We start from the raw sequence: 13,468 nt of genomic DNA on the forward strand, positions 1-13,468 counted from the left end.
TGGGTGCGGTATCAGGTTGAGTGTATACGGGTGTGGTATCAGGATGAGTGTACATGGGTGTGGTATCAGAGTCAGTGTACATGGGTGTTTTATCAGGGTGAGTGTACATGAGTGTTTTATCAGAGTGAGTGTACATGGGTGTTTTAACAGAGTGAGTGTATATGGGTGTTTTATCAGGGTGAGTGTACACTGGTGTTTTATCAGGGTGAGTGTACATGGGTGTTTTATCACGGTGAGTGTACACGGGTGTTTTATCAGGGTGAGTGTACACGGGTGTTTTATCACGGTGAGTGTACACGGGTGTTTTATCAGGGTGAGTCTATATGGGTGTTTTATCAGAGTGAGTGTACATGGGTGTGCTATCAGAGTGAGTGCACATGGGTGTGGTATCAGAGTGAGTGTACATGGGTGTTTTATCAGAGTGAGTGTACACAGGTGTTTTATCAGAGTGAGTGTACATGGGTGTGGTTTCGGAGTGAGTGTACATGGGTGTTTTATCAGAGTGAGTGTACATGGGTGTGGTTTCGGAGTGAGTGTACATGGGTGTTTTATCAGAGTGAGTGTATACGGGTGTGGTATCAGGATGAGTGTACATGTTTTTTTTAAATTGGAGTGCGTGTACATGGGTGTGGTTCCAGAGTGAGTGTACATGGGTGTTTTATCAGGATGAGTACATGGGTGTTTTATCGGAGTGTACATGGGTGTGGTATCAGAGTGAGTGTACACGGGTGTTTTATCAGGGTGAGTGTATACGGGTGTTTTGTCAGGATGAGTTTACACGGGTGTGGTGTCAGGGTGAGTGTATATGCGTGTTATATCAGAGTGAGTGTACATGGGTGTGGTATCAGAGTGAGTGTACATGGATGTTTTATCAGGGTGAGTGTACATGGGTGTTTCATCAGGGTGAGTGTACATGGGTGTTTTATCAGGATGAGTGTACATGGGTGTTTTATCAGAGTGAGTGTACATGGGTGTTTTATCAGAGTGAGTGTACATGGGTGTTTTATCAGGGTGAGTGTACATGGGTGTTTTATCAGGTTCAGTGTACATGGGTGTGGTATCGGAGAGAGTGTACATGGGTGTTTTATCAGAGTGAGCGTACATGGGTGTGTTACCAGAGTGAGCGTACGTGGGTGTGGTATCAGAGTGAGTGTACATGGGTGTGGTATCAGAGTGAGTGTACATGGGTGCGGTATCAGGTTGAGTGTATACGGGTGTGGTATCAGGATGAGTGTACATGGGTGTTTTATCAGAGTGAGTGTACATGGGTGTGGTATCAGAGTCAGTGTACATGGGTGTGGTATCAGAGTCAGTGTACATGGGTGTTTTATCAGGGTGAGTGTACATGAGTGTTTTATCAGAGTGAGTGTACATGGGTGTTTTAACAGAGTGAGTGTATATGGGTGTTTTATCAGGGTGAGTGTACACGGGTGTTTTATCAGGGTGAGTGTACACGGGTGTTTTATCACGGTGAGTGTACACGGGTGTTTTATCAGGGTGAGTGTACACGGGTGTTTTATCACGGTGAGTGTACACGGGTGTTTTATCAGGGTGAGTCTATATGGGTGTTTTATCAGAGTGAGTGTACATGGGTGTGCTATCAGAGTGAGTGCACATGGGTGTGGTATCAGAGTGAGTGTACATGGGTGTTTTATCAGAGTGTGTGTACATGGGTGTTTTATCAGAGTGTGTGTACATGGGTGTTTTATCAGGGTGAGTGTACATGGGTGTTTTATCCGAGTGAGTGTACACAGGTGTTTTATCAGAGTGAGTGTACATGGGTGTGGTTTCGGAGTGAGTGTACATGGGTGTTTTATCAGAGTGAGTGTATACGGGTGTGGTATCAGGATGAGTGTACATGTTTTTTTTTAATTGGAGTGAGTGTACATGGGTGTGGTTCCAGAGTGAGTGTACATGGGTGTTTTATCAGGATGAGTACATGGGTGTTTTATCGGAGTGTACATGGGTGTGGTATCAGAGTGAGTGTACACGGGTGTTTTATCAGAGTGAGTGTACACGGGTGTTTTATCAGGGTGAGTGTATACGGGTGTTTTGTCAGGATGAGTTTACACGGGTGTGGTATCAGGGTGAGTGTACATGTTTTTTTTAAATCGGAGTGAGTGTACATGGGTGTGGTTCCAGAGTGAGTGTACATGGGTGTTCTATCAGGATGAGTACACGGGTGTTTTATCGGAGTGTACATGGGTGTGGTATCAGAGTGAGTGTACACGGGTGTTTTATCAGGGTGAGTGTATACGGGTGTTTTGTCAGGATGAGTTTACACGGGTGTGGTATCAGGGTGAGTGTACATGCGTGTTTTATCAGAGTGAGTGTACACAGGTGTGGTATCTGGGTGAGTGTACATGGGTGTGGTATCAGAGTGAGTGTACATGGGTGTTTTATCAGAGTGAGTGTACATGGGTGTTTTATCAGAGTGAGTGTACATGGGTGTGGTATCGAAGTGAGTGTACATGGGTGTTTTATCAGAGTGAGTGTATACGGGTGTGGTATCAAGGTGAGTGTACATGGGTGTATTATCAGGATGAGTACACGGCTGTTTTATCGGAGTGAGTGTACATGGGTATGGTATCAGAGTGAGTGTACACGGGTGTTTTATCAGGGTGAGTGTATACGGGTGTTTTATCAGAGTGAGTGTACATGGGTGTGGTATCGAAGTGAGTGTACATGGGTGTTTTATCAGAGTGAGTGTATACGGGTGTGGTATCAAGGTGAGTGTACATGGGTGTATTATCAGGATGAGTACACGGCTGTTTTATCGGAGTGAGTGTACATGGGTATGGTATCAGAGTGAGTGTACACGGGTGTTTTATCAGGGTGAGTGTATACGGGTGTTTTATCAGGGTGAGTGTACATGGGTGTGGTATCGAAGTGAGTGTACATGGGTGTTTTATCAGAGTGAGTGTATACGGGTGTGGTATCAAGGTGCGTGTACATGGGTGTATTATCAGGATGAGTACACGGCTGTTTTATCGGAGTGAGTGTACATGGGTGCGGTTCCAGAGTGAGTGTACATGGGTGTTTTATCAGGATGAGTACACGGGTGTTTTATCGGAGTGTACATGGGTGTGGTATCAGAGTGAGTGTACACGGGTGTTTTATCAGGGTGAGTGTATACGGGTGTTTTGTCAGGATGAGTTTACACGGGTGTAGTATCAGGGTGAGTGTACATGCGTGTTTTATCAGAGTGAGTGTACACAGGTGTGGTATCTGGGTGAGTGTACATGGGTGTGGTATCAGAGTGAGTGTACATGGGTGTGGTATCAGACTGAGTGTACATGCGTGTTTTATCAGGGTGAGTGTACATGGGTGTTTTATCAGGGTGAGTGTACATGGGTGTTTTATCAGAGTGAGCGTACATGGGTGTGTTATCAGAGTGAGTGTACATGGGTGTGGTATCAGAGTGAGTGTACATGGGTGTGGTATCAGACTGAGTGTACATGCGTGTTTTATCAGGGTGAGTGTATATGGGTGTTTTATCAGGGTGAGTGTACATGGGTGTTTTATCAGGTTGAGTGTACATGAGTGTTTTATCAGAGTGAGTGTACACGGGTGTTTTATCAGGGTGAGTGTACACGGGTGTGGTATCGAAGTGAGTGTACATGGGTGTTTTATCAGAGTGAGTGTATACGGGTGTGGTATCAAGGTGAGTGTACATGGGTGTATTATCAGGATGAGTACACGGCTGTTTTATCGGAGTGAGTGTACATGGGTGCGGTTCCAGAGTGAGTGTACATGGGTGTTTTATCAGGATGAGTACACGGGTGTTTTATCGGAGTGTACATGGGTGTGGTATCAGAGTGAGTGTACACGGGTGTTTTATCAGGGTGAGTGTATACGGGTGTTTTGTCAGGATGAGTTTACACGGGTGTAGTATCAGGGTGAGTGTACATGCGTGTTTTATCAGAGTGAGTGTACACAGGTGTGGTATCTGGGTGAGTGTACATGGGTGTGGTATCAGAGTGAGTGTACATGGGTGTGGTATCAGACTGAGTGTACATGCGTGTTTTATCAGGGTGAGTGTACATGGGTGTTTTATCAGGGTGAGTGTACATGGGTGTTTTATCAGAGTGAGCGTACATGGGTGTGTTATCAGAGTGAGTGTACATGGGTGTGGTATCAGAGTGAGTGTACATGGGTGTGGTATCAGACTGAGTGTACATGCGTGTTTTATCAGGGTGAGTGTACATGGGTGTTTTATCAGGGTGAGTGTACATGGGTGTTTTATCAGGTTGAGTGTACATGGGTGTGGTATCGGAGAGAGTGTACATGGGTGTTTTATCAGAGTGAGCGTACATGGGTGTGTTATCAGAGTGAGCGTACGTGGGTGTGGTATCAGAGTGAGTGTACATGGGTGTGGTATCAGAGTGAGTGTACATGGGTGCGGTATCAGGTTGAGTGTATACGGGTGTGGTATCAGGATGAGTGTACATGGGTGTTTTATCAGAGTGAGTGTACACGGGTGTTTTATCAGAGTGAGTGTACATGAGTGTTTTATCAGAGTGAGTGTACATGGGTGTTTTAACAGAGTGAGTGTATATGGGTGTTTTATCAGGGTGAGTGTACACGGGTGTTTTATCAGGGTGAGTGTACACGGGTGTTTTATCACGGTGAGTGTACACGGGTGTTTTATCAGGGTGAGTGTACACGGGTGTTTTATCACGGTGAGTGTACACGGGTGTTTTATCAGGGTGAGTCTATATGGGTGTTTTATCAGAGTGAGTGTACATGGGTGTGCTATCAGAGTGAGTGCACATGGGTGTGGTATCAGAGTGAGTGTACATGGGTGTTTTATCAGAGTGTGTGTACATGGGTGTTTTATCAGGGTGAGTGTACATGGGTGTTTTATCAGAGTGAGTGTACACAGGTGTTTTATCAGAGTGAGTGTACATGGGTGTGGTTTCGGAGTGAGTGTACATGTGTGTTTTATCAGAGTGAGTGTATACGGGTGTGGTATCAGGATGAGTGTACATGTTTTTTTTTAATTGGAGTGCGTGTACATGGGTGTGGTTCCAGAGTGAGTGTACATGGGTGTTTTATCAGGATGAGTACATGGGTGTTTTATCGGAGTGTACATGGGTGTGGTATCAGAGTGAGTGTACACGGGTGTTTTATCAGGGTGAGTGTATACGGGTGTTTTGTCAGGATGAGTTTACACGGGTGTGGTATCAGGGTGAGTGTACATGCGTGTTATATCAGAGTGAGTGTACATGGGTGTGGTATCAGAGTGAGTGTACATGGATGTTTTATCAGGGTGAGTGTACATCGGTGTTTCATCAGGGTGAGTGTACATGGGTGTTTTATCAGGATGAGTGTACATGGGTGTGGTATCAGAGAGAGTGCACATGGGTGTTTTATCAGAGTGAGTGTACATGGGTGTTTTATCAGAGTGAGTGTACATGGGTGTTTTATCAGGGTGAGTGTACATGGGTGTTTTATCAGGTTGAGTGTACATGGGTGTTTTATCAGAGTGAGCGTACATGGGTGTGTTATCAGAGTGAGCGTACGTGGGTGTGGTATCAGAGTGAGTGTACATGGGTGTGGTATCAGAGTGAGTGTACATGGGTGTGGTATCAGAGTGAGTGTACATGGGTGTTTTATCAGGGTGAGTGTACATGGGTGTGGTATCAGAGTGAGTGTACATGGGTGCGGTATCAGGTTGAGTGTATACGGGTGTGGTATCAGGATGAGTGTACATGGGTGTTTTATCAGAGTGAGTGTACATGGGTGTGGTATCAGAGTCAGTGTACATGGGTGTTTTATCAGGGTGAGTGTACATGAGTGTTTTATCAGAGTGAGTGTACATGGGTGTTTTAACAGAGTGAGTGTATATGGGTGTTTTATCAGGGTGAGTGTACACGGGTGTTTTATCAGGGTGAGTGTACACGGGTGTTTTATCAGGGTGAGTGTACACGGGTGTTTTATCACGGTGAGTGTACACGGGTGTTTTATCAGGGTGAGTGTACACGGGTGTTTTATCACGGTGAGTGTACATGGGTGTTTTATCAGAGTGAGTGTACACAGGTGTTTTATCAGAGTGAGTACATGGGTGTGGTTTCGGAGTGAGTGTACATGGATGTTTTATCAGAGTGAGTGTATACGGGTGTGGTATCAGGATGAGTGTACATGTTTTTTTTTAATTGGAGTGAGTGTACATGGGTGTGGTTCCAGAGTGACTGTACATGGGTGTTTTATCAGGATGAGTACATGGGTGTTTTATCGGAGTGTACATGGGTGTGGTATCAGAGTGAGTGTACACGGGTGTTTTATCAGGGTGAGTGTATACGGGTGTTTTGTCAGGATGAGTTTACACGGGTGTGGTATCAGAGTGAGTGTACATGGATGTTTTATCAGGGTGAGTGTACATGGGTGTTTCATCAGGGTGAGTGTACATGGGTGTTTTATCAGGATGAGTGTACATGGGTGTGGTATCAGAGAGAGTGCACATGGGTGTTTTATCAGAGTGAGCGTACATGGGTGTGTTATCAGAGTGAGCGTACATGGGTGTGGTATCAGAGTGAGTGTACATGGGTGTGGTATCAGAGTGAGTGGACATGGGTGTTTTATCAGAGTGAGCGTACATGGGTGTGGTATCAGTGAATGTACATGGGTGTTTTATCTGGCTGAGTGGACATGGGTGTTTTATCAGGGTGAGTGTACATGGGTTTTTTTATCAGGGTGAGTGTACATGGGTGTTTTATCAGAGTGAGTGTACACAGGTGTGGTATCTGGGTGAGTGTACATGGGTGTGGTATCAGGGTGAGTGTAAATGCGTGTTTTATCAGTGTGAGTGTACACAGGTGTGGTATCTGGGTGAGTGTCCATGGTTGTCGTATCAGGGTGAGTGTACATGCGTGTTTTATCAGAGTGAGTGTACACAGGTGTGGTATCTGGGTGAGTGTACATGGGTGTGGTATCAGGGTGAGTGTACATGCGTGTTTTATCAGTGTGAGTGTACACAGGTGTGGTATCTGGGTGAGTGTCCATGGTTGTCGTATCAGGGTGAGTGTACATGCGTGTTTTATCAGAGTGAGTGTACACAGGTGTGGTATCTGGGTGAGTGTACATGGGTGTGGTATCAGGGTGAGTGTACATGCGTGTTTTATCAGTGTGAGTGTACACAGGTGTGGTATCTTGGTGAGTGTACATGGGTGGGGTATCAGAGTGAGTGTACATGGGTGTGGTATCAAGGTGAGTGTACATGGGTGTTTTATCAGGATGAGTACACGGGTGTTTTATCAGAGTGAGTGTACATGGGTGTGGTATCAGAGTGAGTGTACACGGGTGTTTTATCAGGGTGAGTGTATACGGGTGTTTTATCAGGGTGAGTGTATCTGGGTGTGGTATCAGTGAGTGTACATGGTTGTTTTATCAGAGTAAGTGTACATGGGCGTGGTATCAGAGTCAGTGTACATGGGTGTTTTATCAGGGTGAATGTCCATGAGTGTTTTATCAGAGTGAGTGTACATGGGTGTGGTATCAGTGAGTGTACATGGGTGTGGTATCAGAGTGAGTGTACACGGGTGTTTTCTCAGGGTGAGTGTTCACGGGTGTTTTATCAGAGTGAGTGTACATGGGTTTGTTATCAGTGAGTGTACATGGGTGTTTTATCAGAATGAGTGTACACGGGTGTTTTATCAGGGTGAGTGTACACGGGTGTTTTATCAGGGTGAGTGTATACGGGTGTTTTTTAAGGGTGAGTGTACACGGGTGTTTTATCAGAGTGAGGGTACATGGGTGTTTTATCAGAATGAGTGTACACGGGTGTTTTATCAGGGTGAGTGTACATGGGTGTTTTATCAGGGTGAGTGTACACGGGTGTGGTATCAGAATGAGTGTACATGGGTGTTTTATCAGGGTGAGTGTACATGGGTGTTTTATCAGGGTGAGTGTACACGGGTGTTTTATCACGGTGAGTGTACACGGGTGTTTTATCAGGGTGAGTGTACACGGGTGTTTTATCACGGTGAGTGTACATGGGTGTTTTATCAGAGTGAGTGCACATGGGTGTGGTATCAGAGTGAGTGTACATGGGTGTTTCACCAGAGTGAGTGTACATGGCTGTTTTATCAGAGTGTGTGTACATGGGTGTTTTATCAGGGTGAGTGGACATGGGTGTGGTATCAGAGTGAGTGTACATGGGTGTGCTATCAGAGTGAGTGCACATGGGTGTGGTATCAGAGTGAGTGTACATGGGTGTTTTATCAGGGTGAGTGTACATGGGTGCTTTATCAGGGTGAGTGTACGTGGGTGTTTTATCAGAGTGAGGGTACATGGGTGTTTTATCAGGGTGAGTGTACATGGGTGTTTTATCAGGGTGAGTGTACATGGGTGTGGTATCAGAGAGAGTGTACATGGGTGTGTTATCAGAGTGAGTGTACATGGTTGTGTTATCAGAGTGAGTGTACATGGATGTGGTATCAGGGTGAGTGTACATGGGTGTTTTATCAGAGTGAGTGTACACGGGTGTTTTATCAGAGTGAGTGTACATGGGTGTTTTATCAGGGTGAGTGTACATGGGTGTTTTATCAGGGTGAGTGTACATGGGTGTTTTATCAGAGTGAGTGTACATGGGTGTTTTATCAGGGTGAGTGTACATGGGTGTTTTATCAGAGTGAGTGTACATGGGTGTTTTATCAGAGTGAGTGTACACGGGTGTTTTATCAGAGTGAGTGTACATGGGTGTTTTATCAGGGTGAGTGTACATGAGTGTTTTATCAGAGTGAGTGTACATGGGTGTTTTATCAGAGTGAGTGTACACGGGTGTTTTATCAGAGTGAGTGTACATGGGTGTTTTATCAGGGTGAGTGTACATGGGTGTTTTATCAGAGTGAGTGTACACGGGTGTTTTATCAGAGTGAGTGTACATGGGTGTTTTATCAGAGTGAGTGTACATGGGTGTTTTATCAGGGTGAGTGTACATGGGTGTTTTATCAGGGTGAGTGTACATGGGTGTTTTATCAGAGTGAGTGTACACGGGTGTTTTATCAGAGTGAGTGTACATGGGTGTTTTATCAGGGTGAGTGTACATGGGTGTGGTATCAGAGAGCGTGTACATGGGTGTTTTATCAGAGTGAGTGCACATGGGTGTTTTATCAGAGTGAGTGTACATGGGTGTTTTATCAGAGTGAGGGTACATGGGTGTTTTATCAGAATGAGTGTACACGGGTGTTTTATCAGGGTGAGTGTACATGGGTGTTTTATCAGGGTGAGTGTACACGGGTGTTTTATCACGGTGAGTGTACACGGGTGTTTTATCAGGGTGAGTGTACACGGGTGTTTTATCACGGTGAGTGTACACGGGTGTTTTATCAGGGTGAGTCTATATGGGTGTTTTATCAGAGTGAGTGCACTTGGGTGTGATATCAGAGTGAGTGTACATGGGTGTTTCACCAGAGTGAGTGTACATGGCTGTTTTATCAGAGTGTGTGTACATGGGTGTTTTATCAGGGTGAGTGTACATGGGTGTGGTATCAGAGTGAGGGTACATGGGTGTTTTATCAGAATGAGTGTACACGGGTGTTTTATCAGGGTGAGTGTACACGGGTGTTTTATCACGGTGAGTGTACACGGGTGTTTTATCAGGGTGAGTCTATATGGGTGTTTTATCAGAGTGAGTGCACATGGGTGTGGTATCAGAGTGAGTGTACATGGGTGTTTCACCAGAGTGAGTGTACATGGCTGTTTTATCAGAGTGTGTGTACATGGGTGTTTTATCAGGGTGAGTGTACATGGGTGTGGTATCAGAGTGAGTGTACATGGGTGTGCTATCAGAGTGAGTGCACATGGGTGTGGTATCAGAGTGAGTGTACATGGGTGCTTTATCAGGGTGAGTGTACATGGGTGTTTTATCAGGGTGAGTGTACATGGGTGTGGTATCAGAGAGAGTGTACATGGGTGTGTTATCAGAGTGAGTGTACATGGTTGTGTTATCAGAGTGAGTGTACATGGATGTGGTATCAGGGTGAGTGTACATGGGTGTTTTATCAGAGTGAGTGTACACGGGTGTTTTATCAGAGTGAGTGTACATGGGTGTTTTATCAGGGTGAGTGTACATGGGTGTTTTATCAGGGTGAGTGTACATGGGTGTTTTATCAGAGTGAGTGTACATGGGTGTTTTATCAGGGTGAGTGTACATGGGTGTTTTATCAGAGTGAGTGTACACGGGTGTTTTATCAGAGTGAGTGTACATGGGTGTTTTATCAGGGTGAGTGTACATGGGTGTTTTATCAGGGTGAGTGTACATGGGTGTTTTATCAGAGTGAGTGTACATGGGTGTTTTATCAGGGTGAGTGTACATGGGTGTTTTATCAGAGTGAGTGTACATGGGTGTTTTATCAGGGTGAGTGTACATGGGTGTTTTATCAGAGTGAGTGTACATGGGTGTTTTATCAGTGTGAGTGTACATGGGTGTTTTATCAGAGTGAGTGTACATGGGTGTTTTATCAGAGTGAGTGTACACGGGTGTTTTATCAGAGTGAGTGTACATGGGTGTTTTATCAGGGTGGGTGTACATGGGTGTTTTATCAGGGTGAGTGTACATGGGTGTTTTATCAGAGTGAGTGTACACGGGTGTTTTATCAGAGTGAGTGTACATGGGTGTTTTATCAGGGTGAGTGTACATGGGTGTTTTATCAGGGTGAGTGTACATGGGTGTGGTATCAGAGAGCGTGTACATGGGTGTTTTATCAGAGTGAGTGTACATGGGTGTTTTATCAGAGTGAGTGTACACGGGTGTTTTATCAGGGTGAGTGTACATGGGTGTTTTATCAGGGTGAGTGTACATGGGTGTGGTATCAGAGAGCGTGTACATGGGTGTTTTATCAGAGTGAGTGTACATGGGTGTTTTAGCAGAGTGAGTGTACATGGGTGTGGTATCAGAGTTAATGTACATGGGTGTGGTATCAGAGTGAATGTACATGGGTGTTTTATCTGGCTGAGTGGACATGGGTGTTTTATCAGGGTGAGTGTACATGGGTGTGTTATCAGAGTGAGTGTACATGGGTGTGGTATCAGAGTGAGTGTACATGGGTGTGGTATCAGAGTGAGTGTACATGGGTGTTTTATCAGAGTGAGTGTACATATGTGTGGTATCAGAGTGAATGTACATGGGTGTTTTATCTGGCTGAGTGGACATGGGTGTTTTATCAGGGTGAGTGTACATGGGTGTTTTATCAGGGTGAGTGTACATGGGTGTTTTATCAGAGTGAGTGTACATATGTGTGGTATCAGAGTGAATGTACATGGGTGTTTTATCTGGCTGAGTGGACATGGGTGTTTTATCAGGGTGAGTGTACATGCGTGTTTTATCAGGGTGAGTGTACATGGGTGTTTTATCAGGCTGAGTGTACATGGGTGTTTTATCAGGGTGAGTGTACATGGGTGTTTTATCAGGGTGAGTGCACATGCGTGTTTTATCAGGGTGAGTGTACATGGGTGTTTTATCAGGCTGAGTGTACATGGGTGTTTTATCAGGGTGAGTGTACATGCGTGTTTTATCAGGGTGAGTGTACATGGGTGTTTTATCAGGGTGAGTGGACATGGGTGTTTTATCAGGGTGAGTGTACATGCGTGTTTTATCAGGGTGAGTGTACATGGGTGTTTTATCAGGCTGAGTGTACATGGGTGTTTTATCAGGGTGAGTGTACATGGGTGTTTTATCAGAGTGAGTGTACATGGGTGTTTTATCAGGCTGAGTGTACATGGGTGTTTTATCAGGGTGAGTGTACATGGGTGTGTTAACATTGGGTGAGTGAACACATCAAAGCATGTGAACCGTTTACAATCACTTTTTGTGTCATCTATGTGGTTTAAGTTGGGTTTTGTGTTCATTTGAGTGGTTGAGGAATGACTTGTTGAAAATGGATTTGGTAGAAATGGACACGCTCTCTTTCCTGAAATATTGCAAAGAAACAAGTCTCTTAATGATCTGTATGCTGACCCAGACGAGACTGGGCCCCATCAGACTCCCCCACCTCTCTGTTGGCCATGCTCTCTCTCAGCTGATTAATTCTGCAGTAACACCAATGTTTCCACACAGCAAGTGTCCAAATCGACTGCTTTAAATTCTGCAACGTGCTCTGCTGTGCCCAAACAGTTAAAAATTCTGTGTACTTTAAAAAAAATAATTCCCAAAGTCTAGAAAGTAAATGAAGGCCTCAGATTGTGGGGGTGGGGGCATCCGGGCAGAATCCCTCTCCCCATTCCTCCATCTATTCCCCTCACCGGCCTCTCGAGAAAGTAACGAACTATGTATGAGACTCAGTCTCTGAAGTATTTATCCTCTCTTCTCTACCCACACTCACAATTAACCACAACTTTCCAACACAAGGGCAGCAGTGCCGGGTGGCCTTACCTCACAGCATTGCATGGCATCCTCCGAACGACCCAGTTTCCGATAAGCGACTGCCATATGATACTGACTCATTGCCTTGTACTTCAGACTCCAGCCCTTACCATAGTCACTGACCAGCTCAGCCCCTTTACAAGGGAAAAACAGAGCTTTCTCATAATCTTTCAGCTGAATGTAGAAATTGCCCAGACTGCAGCAGACCCGACACTCCAGCATCTTGTCGTCATTACTGTGTGCATAACGCAGCGCCTTCTCAAAGCATTCGAGGGCCTTCTGGAAGGAGCTGAGGCCCAGGTAAGCATTCCCCATGCTGAGACTCACCTGGCCATTTAACTGTAAGCCCACTGTGGTACCTTGCATGCTCAAGCAGGTCTTGCAATAGGCAACTGTCTTGGGGAAGTCGCACAGTTTCTCATTGCTCCGAGCAAGGTTTAGGTAAGACTCGGTGACGTAATCAGAGTCTGCAATCTCTCGGGCCACATCGATTTGTGTTACAGCAAATTTCATCATGTCTTTGTATTTGCCCATCTCCGAGTGAGCAGTGATGAGGCAGCCCAGTACCCGGAACCTTCCAGGCAGGTCTGTGCTCTTCTCCAAGACCCTCTTCCAGATTTCGAGAGCTTTCACAGTTTCATTGGATTGGTAGAGACGCAATCCTTTCTCAATTTGCTGCTTAGTCTGATCCTGGCCCATGTTCGTTTCAAACAGGAGCATAGAAAACTCGCAGTCAACGCACAGTCTCGTCCAGTGTGGGGGTGGGGTTAGAGTGAAGGGTGCAAACCTGCTGTTAGGGATTAAACAATCACCCGAACAGAGGAATGCCCACAAAGATCAACCTCTTCTCATAGTCCCAGACGCCTGACAAAGAGTCTCATTGTGAAATGGAATGCCAGGGGCCGTCAGAACTGAAAGTCAATCAGAGACAAGCCTCACCTCTTCTTCATGTCACCAGCAGAGAGGAAGGCCATTTGCTGCAGCTGTCCATGTCCATTGCAGGCATGTTCGAGTTCCGCAATTACATTTGGGCTGTCACTCCACAAGGTCAAAACAAGAGAGAGCTTGAGGTCATAGTACGTACAGCTCAATCTAAACGTGAGA

The 13,468-nt window shown here is 45.5% G+C and overlaps 1 protein-coding gene across 1 annotated transcript in view; it reads right to left on the bottom strand.

Moving 5' to 3' along the window:
- Window positions 1–13,231, bottom strand: part of rapsn (receptor-associated protein of the synapse, 43kD) — a 185,031-nt gene extending 171,800 nt beyond the window's left edge. Inside the window, exon 1 of the mRNA XM_072518720.1 lies at window positions 12,374–13,231. Coding sequence (XP_072374821.1) covers window positions 12,374–13,084 — 711 coding nt within the window. The 5' untranslated portion in view covers window positions 13,085–13,231. The remainder of the gene's footprint in view (window positions 1–12,373) is intronic.
- Window positions 13,232–13,468: the final 237 nt, after the last annotated feature.

This window comes from Scyliorhinus torazame, chromosome 10 (assembly GCF_047496885.1).
Source record: "Scyliorhinus torazame isolate Kashiwa2021f chromosome 10, sScyTor2.1, whole genome shotgun sequence".
Taxonomy (NCBI): domain Eukaryota; kingdom Metazoa; phylum Chordata; class Chondrichthyes; order Carcharhiniformes; family Scyliorhinidae; genus Scyliorhinus; species Scyliorhinus torazame.